The sequence below is a fragment of the Pseudophryne corroboree genome, chromosome 9 (genome assembly GCF_028390025.1).
Source record: "Pseudophryne corroboree isolate aPseCor3 chromosome 9, aPseCor3.hap2, whole genome shotgun sequence".
Classification (NCBI taxonomy): domain Eukaryota; kingdom Metazoa; phylum Chordata; class Amphibia; order Anura; family Myobatrachidae; genus Pseudophryne; species Pseudophryne corroboree.
The window spans coordinates 190117846-190133629 of record NC_086452.1 but is presented as its reverse complement, the minus strand read 5'-3'; the positions used below and the strand labels follow the sequence as shown (position 1 = coordinate 190133629).

The following is a 15784-nucleotide window of genomic DNA, read 5'->3' as shown; positions in this document are numbered from 1 at the left end:
TCAAAATTCTGGACAGCGCAAGTTTTAGACCATTTGTGTTTTTTCTCTATAAAAAATAAGCCTGCCCCCAGTAGATATGCCCCCAGTCACTTGTTATGCCTCATTAGATATGCCCGCAGTCAGTTGTTATGCCCCATTAAATATGCCCCCTAATAGCAACACTTACACACACACACACACACACACACACACACACACACACACATATTAAAAGAAAAACAAAACACAATACTCACCAGCCCCACTCCTGCTTCAGTACCGTCACCCTCCGCCTGGCCGCCCGCTCCTCAGAACTACGGGAGAGACATAGTAACATAGTATCTGAGGTTGAAAAAAGACAATTGTCCATTGAGTTCAACCTATTTGTGGTCTCCTATGCATGATGATTTGACTAAAATTTCTGACTGATGCTGCTGTCAGCCGTTGCATTTTATCCCTATTTATAGTAACTATAATGCATGACTATGCACCATACCCCTGGATATCCTTACCCATTAGGAATTTATCTAACCCATTCTTAAAGGTGTTGACAGATTCCGCCATTACAACTCCCTCGGGCAGGGAATTCCAAATACATATTGTCCTTACCGTGAAAAAGCCTTTACGCCGTATTGTGCGGAATCTCCTCTAACCTGAGCGAGTGTCCACGAGTCCTCTGTGTTGATCTAACCAAAAACAGATCCCGCGCAAGCTCTGTGTATTGTCCCCTTATATATTTGTAGATGTTGATCATATCCCCTCTTAGTCTCCGCTTTTCCAATGTAAACATGCCTAGTCTTTCAAGCCTTTCCTTGTATTCCATCGTCTCCATGCCCTTAATTAGTTTGGTCGCCCTCCTCTGTACCTTTTCAAGCTCCAGGATATCCTTTTTGTAGTAAGGTGCCCAGAATTGTACACAGTATTCAAGGTGTGGCCTCACTAGTGATTTATATAACGGGAGTATAATACTCTCGTCCCTAGCATCAATACCCCGTTTTATGCATGCTGATATCTTATTAGCCTTCTTTGCTGCAGTCCTACTTTGGGTACTACTGCTTAGCTTGCTATCTATGAGGACACCTAAGTCCTTTTCCAGTACAGAATCCCCTAATTTTACCCCATTTAGTAGGTAGGTGTAATTTTTGTTCTTGTTACCACAGTGCATTACCTTACACTTGTCTGTGTTGAAGCGCATTCTCCATTTGGCTGCCCATGCTTCTAATTTAACTAAGTCATTCTGAAGAGACTCGGCATCCTCCTCTGTATTTATAGTCTTACACAATTTGGTATCATCTGCAAAAATTGACACCATGCTCTCTAGACCTTCTGTTAGGTCGTTAATGAAAATATTGAACAATAGCGATCCTAATACTGAGCCTTGCGGCACACCACTTAGCACTTCAGTCCAAGTTGAAAAAGATCCATTAACCACAATGCGCTGCTCCCTGTTATCTTACCAGTTTTTGACCCAAGTGCATATTGTGCTTCCTAGCCCTGATTCTTGTAGCTTGTAGATAAGTCTCATGTGTGGTACAGTATTGAACGCTTTGGCAAAGTCTAAAAAGATTACATCCACGTCTTTACCCTGATCTAGGTTTGCGCTTACTGTTTCATAAAAGCCAAGTAAGTTGGTTTGACAGGATCTGTCCTTCATAAACCCATGTTGATTCCTTTTAATGAATACTTCTGAATACTATCTCTTAGAATACCTTCCAATACTTTCCCCACTATAGATGTAAGACTAACTGGTCTATAATTACCTGGTTCAGCTTTACTTCCCTTTTTGAATATAGGCACTACTTCCGCTATACGCCAGTCTTTGGGAACCATACCTGATATAACTGAATCCTTAAAGATCAAAGATAGCGGTTTTGCCAGTTCAGCGTGAAGCTCCATTAGAACCCTTGGGTGAATACCATCGGGCCCTGGTGATTTATTAATCTTTTAATGTTTTAATCGGTCACAGACTACTTCCTCGCTTAAATAAGTACCTATCAGTGGGATATTCTCATTATTGAGATTGTGTGTCAGTCCCTGAAATGGGTCCTCTCTAGTGAATACTGTTGAAAAAAAACTCATTTAGTGTGTCCGCTATGTCATTATCATTTTTGCTTAAGACTCCCAACTTGTCTTTTAAAGGGCCTGCACTCTCCTTCTTTAATCTCTTGCTATTAATGTATTTAAAGAATTTTTTGGGATTCGCTTTGCTTTCCTTTGCTACTAGTTTTTCAGTTTCTACTTTAGCCGCTCTTATTTCCTTTTTGCAAATTTTGTTACATTTTTTATAGTGCTGAAATGACTCTGCTTCCCCGTCAGATTTGTATTTTTTAAATGCTCGCCTTTTCTTGCCCATAAGTTCCTTAATCTTTTTGTTAAGCCACATCGGTTTATGATTTTTATTCCTTTTTTTGCTACTCATAGGAATAAATTTGAGTGTATTTTTAGCTAGCAGGAATTTTAGTACCTCCCATTTCTCCGTAGTATTTTTTCCTAAAAACAAACCTTCCCATTCAATATCCCTGAAAAATACCCTCATCTTTTCATAATTTGCTTTGCTGAAGTTTAGAGTCCTAGTTGAGCCAGTATAGGGCTGTTTATGGAAACTGATATTGAATGTGACCATATTGTGGTCGCTGTTTCCTATGGGTTCCCCTACTATAATACCTGATACCAAATCCCCATTGTTTCTTAATACCAGGTCTAAGATTGCATTGTACCTAGTTGGTTCCTCAATTAGTTGGACTAAGTAGTTATCATTAAGTGTGTTTAAAAACATATTGCCCCTAGCAGTATCACATGAATCGTTTTTCCAGTTTATCTCTGGATAGTTAAAATCTCCCATCACTACTATGTCTCCTACTCCTGCTGCTCTTTCAATTTGCTTTAGTAACAATTCCTCATCAGATGCGTTGATACCAGGTGGCCTATAGCATACACCCAATACTAACTTTTTTATTCCTTTTTCCCTGCATGCAATTTCTACCCATAATGTCTCGACAGTGTCTACAGTCCCCTCCTGAATATCTTTCCGTATATCAGGTTTTAAAAACGGCTTTACGTAAAGACACACCCCTCCACCCTTTTTATTTAGTCTGTCTCTCCTAAACAGTGTATAGTCCTCTAGATTGACTGTCCAATCATGAGATTCATCCCACCAAGTTTCAGTAATGCCTATAATATCATACTGTTTGCTTGCTGCAAGTATTTCTAGTTCACCCTTTTTACCAGTAATGCTTCTGGCGTTTACATACATACAACTAAGATAAGTATTTTCCCTTGCGTTAGGGACATCTTTCACCTTATGTAGCAATGATGACCTGTAATCGTCATTGGTTAGTGCTTTGGTAAAATCCCTTTTAGTACCCATGTTAGTAACCTTACCGCCTGCTCTAATGGTATGATATCTCTCCCATAGCACCACACACTGCCAGAGCCGGAAGGCAGAGCTCAGGAGTGAGCTCCTGCCTCCGGATGCTGCTTAGGGAAAGATGCCGGGCGCCTGCTAGTAACAAAATCTCAGTGGGCGCCCGGCATCTCCCTCGGTTAGGCGAGCCTGGCCGGGCCAGATCAAGTGGCCTGCGGGCCTGAGGTTGCCCACCCCTGTTGTATAGCCACTCTTTGTTCCCAATGGTCCAAAATAGCATAAATGTAAAATACACAGGGTGGTCTTATTCTAATTGTTGGACAGCAGCCCTGAAATGAGAACTTCTCCTTTCAGAACCCTGCAGTAAAATATGGGTTGGGAGATCAATAGCAATAGCCTACTTATAGCATATAATAAATCAATAAACACACATTTGTATTCAAACAGGCCTTCAGGTGTAGTAAAACAATAGTAATTGTTGTGGTTAACATTGAAAGTTATTTTCTTTATTTTGTTGAATGTTTCTTTATAAAAATGAATTTAGCCTGGAATGTGCTAATCATTCATCCCTCTGCAATGGAGAAGGAGGGGCAGGGTCACACACATAAAGCCTAATGCGCCATTTTCTTATTCTGGTCACACATGCTGCAATGTCGCAGATACTGTAATTTCGAGTAATTGTCCTGTCGCCACGTTCATGGTTCCACAACCACTCTGATGCCAAGTAATGATCCTTTAGGAATTGTTAAGATCATTATGTTGGTAAATGCAGAAAGCAGATGACTATGATCAGTCTGTTTGCGCAGTTGCTGTATCTGCAGTCCGCACTACCAAACCCATGTGACGCCAGATATAATACAACCCCTCGTTATTAGTACAAAACTGGCAGATTTTAAGGAGTTTGGCCCATAATCGTTTGTGCTTTGATTTGAAGATAAAATAGAAAGTAGAAAAACATGACAAAAATTTACTTTCATGCTTCCCTTAATGAGGGTTTTAATGTTTCTGTTAATTTGTAATTCAGCTTAACAAAAGCATTATTTAAAAATAAAACACCATTAGCGTTACAATATTACATCTTTTTTTTCCACCAAACAAATTGGCAAAGACACAATTTGGCATTTGTTGACTTCATACACCTGCTAATGCAATTATTTCTCAGCATCCTTAAAAGCTACATACCAAGTGTGTCCTCTTCTGTGGAACCCATATTATTGCATGCCACATTTATTACATATTTACAATAGATTGTATTATGGCGATACCAGACTGTTAAGATGTGAAGTATTAATACCATGGAAGCAAGGTGAGGTAATAAGATCTCCTTTCAACTCTGTAGTACCTTTTGTGGGTGGTATAAACACAATCATCCATTGGAAACTTTCATGTCCTAATCAGAAAGTATATTGTTTGCAAAGCTTTATTTTTGCAATAATATAAAGCTCAACATTTCATTGTAAGACCTTAAACATGTCTGTATTTCTATTTTGCAGGCTAACGGAGGGTGGCAGGATGCAGCCACTCCTTCGTCTGTGACTTCCCCTACAGAAGGACCTGGCAGCGTTCATTCTGATACCTCCAACTGAGCACCCGGCTCCTGAAATTCCACTTTTGAAAGCCAGATTCCATCCCTTCCCTCTCACTCCAGATGGCCACTGTGGGAATGCAGAGAGAACAAAACAACCTCTTGGCATACTCCATTAGCTTCTCCGTCTCCCCTTCATTAGTAACAGCCTCATCTCCCCATTTCATGCCTAAATTTGTGTCAGTGATTCACAGTTCTATCCCTCTCGCTCCTTAACTGATTTTCCAAATTATTCGAAAAGAGAAATTGGGGTCAGAAGCAGTTGACTACCAAATGCATTAAACATTAATTAATGTTAATTAGTCATTTAAATTTAAGTGTGGCTGCACATTTGCACAGAAACAGCTATGATTAATCCCTCTAAAAATAATTACTTACAAACTTGAAAATATTTATGGAACAAAAAAAATTAAGCAGTATGCTTGATTCAGTTGCTGTTAACATTTAGCTCTTCTGTACACACTTAAATTGTAGCTGAGGGACACAAACTCCTTAAATGTGTTTCCTATATAGAAGAATAGCCTATTGGATCATGTTACAGTACTGAGCCCTGGATACCGCCACATTAGTAACCTCCAGCTTCTCCAGAATGCTCACTCCATTCACTTTTGAGTGGTACCATCTGTCCTGCTGGCTCCTTGTTTGTCATCTATTTGCTGTAAGATATATAGACCATCATGAAGAACCTCTAGAGAGCTAGCTTCTTGAGGATCACTTGATATGCATTAAGTACACTAACCAAAGGCTGTTTACATTAAAAGAACATGGACAGGTGAAACCATTTCCACGATGCGTTGGTACTAGAACTAGTTTGGACATATTGCGTATGTCGATAAAACTTCATTTTGCATTGATCTTAAACAGTCCTATTCTCCAGACAGCAGTTGTTTCCCAAGAACAGTGCCACGTCCTCTGGTAACTATCTTTCTTGGACAACTGTATACAGAGTACAACAGATATCCCTACAAACCTTGACCTCAAGTCACAGCTCCGTCCACTGAAAATATTCTCTGAATTGAACATTGGACCATATCTCTAATCAAATCGCCAGGATCTGTATGCTCTCATCATGCCTTGGATGTCTAACTGTACACACTGAATTATCTTCTAGTCATTTCACCACCAGCTTCTGCACATGGCTATTATCTTTTCTCGTTTTCATTGAAGGATATTCTTGAAGACAAAAATGGCCTCTCTATTACCCTTCAGTCCAGACCACTTTACTCCACAGCTTCTGACCGTCCCATATAGATTGTACTTCTCTAAATCACTATTTCTAAACCTTGCTTCATCCTGTGACTTATGATTCTGTCAAGGAATTGTTGTCCAATGTTGGTTCATTTTCTGGACATCATTACATTACTGATTAATCTTCCTGTCTGGCAGTTTTTTTTATAGGCACCTGTATGGGGTGTCCTAAATTCATGTTTGATACCAAAAATCCGCATGTACTCACACAGAAGAAAGACGGACACAGAGGGAAGTGCTCAGCTTTATTAACATTCACTGCGGTTTCACATAACCTGTGTATCGTCGATTGTTATATTTGAGATAAACATTTGATGCTGGATGTTCTTGTATATTCTGAAGAAAAGAAAAAAAAGACACAACATAAAGAAAAAGACATCGAGCAGCCAAAAAAAAATTGTCCTGGGTTTAATAATGTTTATTACTAAAAAGAGAGAAAAAAAAAACAAAAAAAAAAAAAAAAAGTCCTGTTGCAGAGATCACACCCGTTTAGCATGGAAATAGGTTGCTGATTTCTATTTTATGTCTTTCATATTTCTTGCTTAGTTTTAACACAAAAAAACAAAACTACCTACATGTGATTTTATTTTATTCTTTTTTTTTTTTTTTTTTTTAACACCGCGCGTTTGTGAGTTATAACGCAATGCTAGATAAATGTAGTTGGGCACCTTTTTAGTTTTTTTTTTTTTTCATTTGTTTCTTTTCTAATGGGTGGGGTGAGTGGGTGGGCAAAGGGTTTGGGTTTTGGGCAAATTGGGGATGGTTTTGGGGAAAAGGGCGGGGTAATTTTCCAAATATGACCCCTTTACAGCCAGAGGTGTCTAATATATATGCTGTTATTTGCCCCTCTGGCAGAAACGGGGTTAATGAAGCAGACTCAAAGATTCTGCTAGCTAAACCCATTTTGTAAACTAAAGTTAAAAATAAAAAACAAAAAAGTATGAAAAAAATGTTGGAAAAAAAGTTGGAATAGTTAAACATTAATAGGTACATCATATAATGTACATTTAATAACTTTTCTGAGAACCAGAAATAAATTCTTTTTTTTTCCTGTTTTCAGCTCTTATTTTGTTAAAAAGCACATGATGTGACAATTAAATGTGATAATTCCTGAAAATGTGGCAAATCATTTCATCAAAATTGAATGCTAAGGTTTAAACACAAGGAAAAGAAAAATATGCGCTTCTAATACTGTTAACCACCGCTCATTCAGGGTGTGGTGTAGAAGATCTACATTTGGTAAGTCAACATTCATTAGGCCGACCCATATAGTAGACATTCACAAAAGGCCGACAGGTTCACAAGGTTGACATAACAATGGTTGACCCACCCTTTTTTGTTGTTGCATTTTTGGGGTTAGTGTAGGTAGTTTTTTCTATCTGGGACCACCATTTGTAGAAACATGGACCCCCCCCCCCCCCCCAATATCCCTGGGCTCGCTTGGCTTGTCACGCTTCAGGCTCTGTGTCTCGCTCTGCTCCACTTCGCTCACCTCAAAGTTACTAAGGGTTATGATTTGTGACATGTAGAGTCAAGGAAGGAAAGACCAAAAACATGAAAAAATCCCCCAAATATGTGTCGAACATATGAACCTGTCAACCCTTAATATGTCAACCTTTTGTCCATGTCGACCCTGTGCCTGTTGACCATATGGGTTTGACCTAATGAATGTCGGCCTTTCGTCCAGATCCCTGTGTCATTGACTCCGAAGTCCAGGAATTCTAATTAGTACACCGCGTCCCCTTGCATGGCAGTGCCTCGCTCTGCTACCCCTGCTATCGGCACAGGTTACTATTCCCAATCATAGTCCACGTGGATGCCAAACGATGAATAAAAAATCATGTCGGCCTAATGCATGTCGACCAGTAGTGGTTGACCTAATGACTGTCGACCTTTGTCAAGTTGACCTAGCGTCCGGATACCATATTACATTGAAGTCTGTCACATTCCTCGTGAGCATGCCTAGCACATTTGAGGCACCTCTTCCTTTCCTCTAAAAATCCCACTTCATTTCAGGTGCCAACCGCTCCATGCTGAGTGTGGAGACCATTTCCAATTGTAGCAGGATAGTTCCACAGTTTCAGCACTGTCCTGCAGAAATTGGAAAGTTAGGAGGGAGGTGTACTGTTTGTGTTTTCATGTGTTATTTTGTGATGTTATTGCTATCCTGGCATTGGTGGTTATTGTAATATTACATGATTTCTGAAAATAATTCCAAAAAGATTTAGTCCCCAGGAGAACTGCAGCGTGCGTGATGGTATCTGTGTTAAGACTGTGTGGGATTCAAATTTTTATCTTAAATGTTTTTCATGTCATTGCAGAAACCCCATCACACAAGTTAATATACTACCAGCAATTATTCGGCTGGAATGAAATTGTATTTTATACATATTTAAAGTATCCATATACTGTATATTATTAAATTTCTCTCATTTAATTTAACCTCACAACACAGAACAAAGAAGTTTGCTTTGTAGTGCACTAGGGACTTTTAAACTGATTAATACATTTTATTTTTAGAACATAAACTTTCATAAGTAAATCTATAAAAATAATTGTATGTTCTCATAAATTTGTAACCTATATCCAGTTACTAAAACTAAATATTTAAAAGGATAGATACGGAAAAAGTGCTTTGAAATGTGTATTGTAGTTAAAAACAATGTTATGTTATTTCCGCCAGTACCTTACTGGTTTTAATAAATTATGCAGCCGTAGAGAGTGCAGATCTATATATGCTATCAATGGCGGGTTGTTTTTTTTTGTGGTTTTTTTGTGTACTGGGCCTAATTCAGAGATGTACGCGATCTGATGGTTAACTTACTGCTCTGTTGGTGTCTTTTGCCAGGTTTGTTAGCAATTGGGCAAACGCATTTTGCACTGCAGGTAGGGCAGATGTAACATGTGCAGAGAGATTTATGTGGGATGTGTAGAGAAATGAAGCTGCCAGTATTTACCATGCACAGGAACAATATAACCCACCCAAATCTAAATCTCTCTGCACATGTTACATCTGCCTCACCTGCACTGCACATGGTTTTGTCCAATTGCTAACTTTTTTGGTTTGCTAACAAACCTGAATAACCTCTATAGTTCTGTGAGATCAGATGGAGTGCCGTCTAAGCCGTTTGGGGGCATGGACGGGGCGGCGACAGTGTTCTCGAAAAATGGCGGCACATCAGCCCAGTTGTCGAGGTATACTGAGGCCAGTGTCTGCCTCTTCCGATGCAGCTTCTCTGGCCTCGGCAGCGTAAAAACACCAACCATCCTGAATAACCTGGGAGTTACTCAGATCTATGGTCATGCAGAGCGATCCAGTGCTATGTCATTGGATGCAGCAGCGGGATCACAAAAGCATGCAGCGGGCTCATTTCTACTCAAGAAGAATTCTGCTTTTACATATTTTAGTGCAGCTGCTGCTTGCAAAGATGCACCAGCTGTGCTACTGCGTTCATTTTTGATAGTTCCCCCATATAACTAGCAACATACTAGGGGTATGCTTCCATGTGCACAAAACTTTGTTACAAACAAAGTGAACATTACATTTTATTTGCCCGGGGGGTCTGTGCAAAGTTGCATGTGCTCAAACCACTTGATGGAACAGTCCGATGCAAGTGTGTCTTCTACATGCTGGATGAAGGTCTCGACTGCAGCTTCCGGTGACTCAAAACGAACCCAATGCATCTTGTGCTTGATTTGTGGAAACACAGAGAAGTCAAGTCTGGACTGTACGGCAGATAACCAAGCTCCTGGATATGTTCATGGCCAGAACATACATCACTTTCCTGGTCTTGTTGACAGGTGCATTGTCGTGATGGAGCAGGGAACCATGAGTCCAAGTTCTTGGCCTGCTCCTGGAAATGGTTTCCAGCACCTATGACTGTCAATGTTTGTCGTAACAGTTCCCAGTGATGGTGCACTATTGCATGAGTCGTACGGTAGCTACATGCCCAGTCTTGGCCATAAACACAGCCGCCATCTGCTTGGCCATGCTGTGCTCACACTGGAACTTATGTGGTGGCGCACCTCCAACTGGAGTCCACTGAGCCGACTGTTGTTTGGATCCAGAATTCATCGCCACTGATGATCGCCTAGAGGTTGAGTGATTCACATCAAACCTGGCCGGCATGTTGCGGCACCAAGTCACCCGAGCCTCCTGCTCTCGAGTCATCTGATAGGGCACCCAGCATGCAGAAATCATGCTCAGGCCAAGCTTTTCATTGGAGTATCAAGTAGATGGATCTCAATGAGATGCCTATATCCCGCTCTAACTGGGCCACAGTCACCATGACGTCCACCTCGACTATGGCCCGTACGGCAGAAACGTTGTCCTTGGTGATGCACTCCTTGTCATCCAAGAACAGTCTCCGTCGAAATTCTGCAATCCATTTAAACACAGTGGTTTTGGATGGTGCTTTTGCCCAAAAGCAGCTCGCAGTCAGTCAAAGCCCTCCTACTGTCGCAGACCACTCTTGAACTCGTAGAAGATCATGGCTCTCCAGTGGCCTCTGTTGAGCTCCACGAGTTTGTGATAGAAGTGAATATGTTGACTACTTCAGTGTGCTGCTTATATACAGTTCTGTGCCTTGACACAAGAACTTTAGTCAGAGATTACAGTCACAAACAGTCAGATTGTGTCTATCTATGCACTGTACATTCAGAACCATATTGCACACCCCTCGTATAAGCAGTTCAGTGCTGCTGCAATGTTTCACAAAAAGTTTATGTTCACCAAGGGGCCTATGTATTAATAATCATAGCAATGCAGCAATTATTAACCGTTTGTATCTCTCAATGGACTTTTTGTTTATTTTTAAGCTTTATTCCCTTTGTGTACTAAAATTAACTCGAAGGGACAATGGTTTTGAGAACCGCTGTCCCTGGGCATTACATTCCAGTCACATGTGAGGAGTTTTTTTTACATTTTCAAAAGACTCTTGAGACCTTTAGTTAAAGTGAATAACAAAGTACAATTTTGATACACTATCAGTGAAAGTCCGACACATATTAAAATGTTGTTAAGCTGTTACTGTGCAGCAGCTTTGTACTTGTGAGTAAAGACCCAGAATAGAAAACAATTCACTGGGATTGTTAGTTTAGTTATATACTGTAGTAGCAAATGGAGTATAATTTCGTCAACATGTTGGCTACAAACTACAATACTACGTGTAATCTTTAAACATTACTAGTATGCATTACATGTAACATTTCATTGTTTTCTGAATAGATATTTGATTACTGTATATGACTGAGAGAACGTAGCACTGTTTAAATAAGACCTCACAAAACAGGCTTTAATTGCTTCAAGTATATCTCTAACAGTGAAGCTATATACCTATACTGAGTATCAACTGTAAAACACGTATTTACACTGTTAGCAGTAAATACAAATTTTTCTGTATTGGGGAAATTGGATCCCCTTTCATGCTTTAGTTAGGTAGTCCCTAGTGCACTACAACGCCAACTACTTCTATTTTTGTGTGATTAATCCTTTTTAAGTTTCAGTGGTAGCCCACATGAAGAATGATTAATAACTAATAAAATTTATAACTGACCATTTAGATAAAGGGAATTTATTACTTATAGTCTATGACCTAGTTTCTATGTTCTGTAACTTGTCTCATTAATAAGAGAAGTCACTGTGTGTGTATTTGTTTGAGCAAGTGCTCAATTTGAATAGCTCTGCCATGGGGGTTGCTGGTTGCAGACCAAGGTTCTCTATACAACTGTGAAACACTGTGCTTATAAAGTGGGCATGAGGGAGGAAAAGAAAGTTCCCCTCGCCATACACTGTAGCACATACATTGCACACTAAAAGTATAGTCTGACATAGTTTCCTCTTGTAGGGAGAAGGCTGAAAATGAATGTGTACGTCTTGGAGTATATTTTGGCTTATTTGATTTTGTGACATCACATCGCAAAGATTGAGCAACATATAAAAGCAATGGCTCTCTTACATGCAAAGCTTAGCAAGTAGAAATGAAGGTCTACAGTAGGGCTGTTATTTTCCTATTTAATATTTACATTAGACAAAGATAACCACTTTTTAGACCAAACCAGTTAGTGGTTTTTATTACATGGAGCCTAATTCAGAACCTGATCGTAGCAGCAAATTTGTTAGCAGATGGGCAAAACCATGTGCACTGCAGGGGGTGCAAATATAATATGTGCAGAGAGAGTTAGATTTGGGTGGGGTGTGTTCAAACTGAAATCTAAATTGCAGTGTAAAAATAAAGCAGCCAGTATTTACCCTGCACAGAAACAATATAACCAACCCAAATCTAACTCTCTCTGCACATGTTATATCTGCCCCCCTGCAGTGCACATGGTTTTGCCCATCTGCTAACAAATTTGCTGCTACGATCAGGTCTGAATTAGGCCCATGGTTCAGACACAAGTCAGTTTAAATACCTGGTAAAGAGCTCTGGTTTAAAACACATCATATAAACACAGTCATATTAAAATTACTGGTGTAAGCGATCATTGGAAATCCACCATTATAAGTTTTTATATTTTTATGTGCACTTGTAAGCTTTACACACTAAGTTGTCTTCTTTAATATCACATAAATAGCTCAGGACCTGTCCCTGCTGTGTCCTTTAAATGTCAGCATAAGGATATAATGATTTATTTTCAATTACAAAAAAAAAGAAACTTGCTATACATAGGTGAAAAATTTTTCCCCACAGAACGCCAATTTTGGTCTAATATCGTCACTGCTGATAACTTTCTGAAGCTTTTATATATACATTTGTGTTAATCTGAGATGAAGTAATATTTTAGTTTTTCTTTTAAATGGCGGTGTGGGCAGGATTGTATACGTGTAGAATATGATAGGTTTTTAGAGAAGAGGAGTTAAAAACAGTGAAACGACTGGATGAAAGTAAAAGATGAAGGTGGAGAGGCACTTGGAGTGTCATTAAATGACAGGCGTCAGCCAAGTTTATGTTGGTGTATGTGCAAAATATGTCCTGCAGACCTGCTAAAAGTTGATAGAAGCCAGGCATTGAACTTCACTGAACCCAATTCTCCAGGCTTTATTTTCCAGCAGCTGAAATTTATAACTGAAGTAGTTTCTTTCTGGAAAAAGGATTTGAAAGGGTATGTTTCAAGTTCAGCAGAAAGGGACAATGCCTTAGCAAGAATCCAAGACCTAACAGAAGCTGGATATATACTAGTTCTTGTAAGGAAATTTAGGGATTGCATTTTGTTTGTATATATGAGAGCTGCATTTTAAACTGCCAGATGAGCAGATTGTAAATGATGTGTATAGCTCTGTTTATCAGTTATATAGCGCACACATATACCGCAGCACTTTACAATATTTGGCCATTCACGTCAGCCCTTGTCCCAGTGAAGCTTACAATCTACAATATATTTCCGGGATGTAGTTATGTGACCGGCAGGCAGGAGACCGCCGGTCATAATACCGATGCCTGCATCCCGAACCCTTAAAATCCTGACAGTCGGCATGCCGACTAACGGTCTGTTCTCACTCGTGGGTGTCCACAACACTCACAGAGTGGGAGAAGAACCTGTGGCGAGCCCGCAAGGGGCTTTGTTGTGCTACCCCCCTGCCGGCATTTTAAACCCTGGGATCCAGGCATCTGTATGGTGACCGGCGGGATCCCAACCGATGGTCACCCATACCCAAGCCATATTTCCTACCACATGAGGGATTTTATTTTATTTATTCTTTGTCAGTATCCAGTTTACCTACTAGTATATTTTTGGAGTGTGGAAGGAAACCGGAGTACCCAGAGGAAACCCATGCTAGCTATATACATTTATTTTCCAGTTTACCAATTCATTAGGTTCCGGAAGCAACCAATTTAATGAAGGATAACGTCACTCAAGAATATTCTTCCCGGGAACCCTACTATTACTTAAAGAAGTACTGTCCCCAAAATGTTAATTTCTCCGGACAAATAGAACAGCCTACACACTGGTGTGACCAGTATTCAGACACTGTGACCTCTCAAATTAAATTGTTCAGTTAAATGTTTGTAGCTGTGGAATGATGGGTGGATATTCATTTCAGAATTGTTTGGTTTCAATTTTCAGGGTGGTGTGGAATTGTCTCATGCCAGTAATGTATAGGTGGGAAAACACTCCATACACAATAAAGGTGAGTTAAAGGTAAAACGAGGTATGTGTAAAAGACGTGTGGAAGCTTAAGAACAATGAAGAGCATTAAAAAATAAAAATGAGGTGTGATATGTTATGACTTTCCAGAGTTAGAATTAGGTAAGTGAACAGGAGCAATGTGATGGAGAAGGAGATGGTGAGATGAGGGAGAAGACACAGGACTTAAACAATGTAGTGAAAAGGAAGATCTGAAATAGATTTTAATGGAACAGGATAAAAACTGAAATATGAAGAATTAAATGAAACATGATATAAATGAGTAGACAATTGATTAAAGAATAACAGATAAAACATTAATAAATAGTAATATAGAAGGCCTACAGTGATAATAGGGTAACACTGTAAGGGTTTACTAGATTATGGAGTCTAGTTACTAAGCCTTGGAGACAGATAATGCACCAACCAACCATCTGACAATGCTAAATTCCTTGTCGTATAAACAACCCTTTATGAAGCTAAGAACACTGTACGCTGTTTACTTAAGAAGTACCGTAATGGTACGCTATTGGCGTAGCGATCGCTCAGCCGTAGGCGAGACGCTCAAGCGTCACGTTCGCTCACGGCCCAGTGATCACAGGACACGTTATTGGCTATGTCTAGGGGAATGAATCGCTATGGCGTAGCATACGCTCGAGACCACGAGGAGGTCACCAGCGGCGCAGACGCTCACAACGCTATACCTTTATGTTAAAACCTTATACCATTGAAATACACTGAATACCTTAATGTGAGTACAGGGTGTAAGTGCAACCTTGTGTAACCTGACTAACTACAAAGCTGCTTGAGCGTCACCGACGCTCAAGTGAACACTTAATACTATAGAAAATACACAGATACTGGTTTAGGTTCCAAAGCCTATTAACTGTATTATATCTAATATACTTGTAAAAGGGGATAACAGTACAAATGATACACTACAATATAACAGAGACTTCCTAACCACAGAACTAAACAATAAATACAAAAAGACAATACTACACTGACCTAAATGCAATACAATACAATACTATCTAATACAATACAATACTAGCCTAGTCTAGGGGAGATATGAGAGAACAGAACAGAGAGAGAGAGAGAAATTGGCTCACAGAAAGACAATGATTACGGAGAGAAACTTACGCACAAAGGGTATGATCGCCTGCGCCTCGATATCCAGCTCCCGGCTATCAGCAGATAACCGTTGATGAGAGAGTGAGAGCTGGATGTGGTCGGCCTGCCTATTTATGCCCCACACACAATGCAATCTCCTGGTCCTACAATCCCATTGTCCATTGGCCGAAGGAATTCGGCCCTGCATCATAACAAAAGGTCATAGGGTGATTCATACAGGTGGGCTGTGACGATTTCCAACAGCTCAGGTGGGTGGGAAACTGGGTTTCCCGCCGCATACCTGAGTATGTGTAAATAATAGAAATGGACATAAACTTCTTATGTCCATAACTATTCGCACGAGCGATTAA

General features: G+C 39.9%; 1 protein-coding gene across 5 annotated transcripts in view; it reads left to right on the top strand.

Moving 5' to 3' along the window:
• Positions 1 to 7231, top strand: part of PBX1 (PBX homeobox 1) — a 201533-nt gene extending 194302 nt beyond the window's left edge. For 3 of the 5 annotated variants that reach the window (XM_063940044.1, XM_063940043.1, XM_063940042.1), the window contains one exon: positions 4837 to 7231. In XM_063940044.1, coding sequence (XP_063796114.1) covers positions 4837 to 4929 — 93 coding nt within the window. In that variant the 3' untranslated portion in view covers positions 4930 to 7231. The remainder of the gene's footprint in view (positions 1 to 4836) is intronic. The other 2 variants (XM_063940046.1, XM_063940045.1) reach the window with 1 other exon arrangement.
• Positions 7232 to 15784: the final 8553 nt, after the last annotated feature.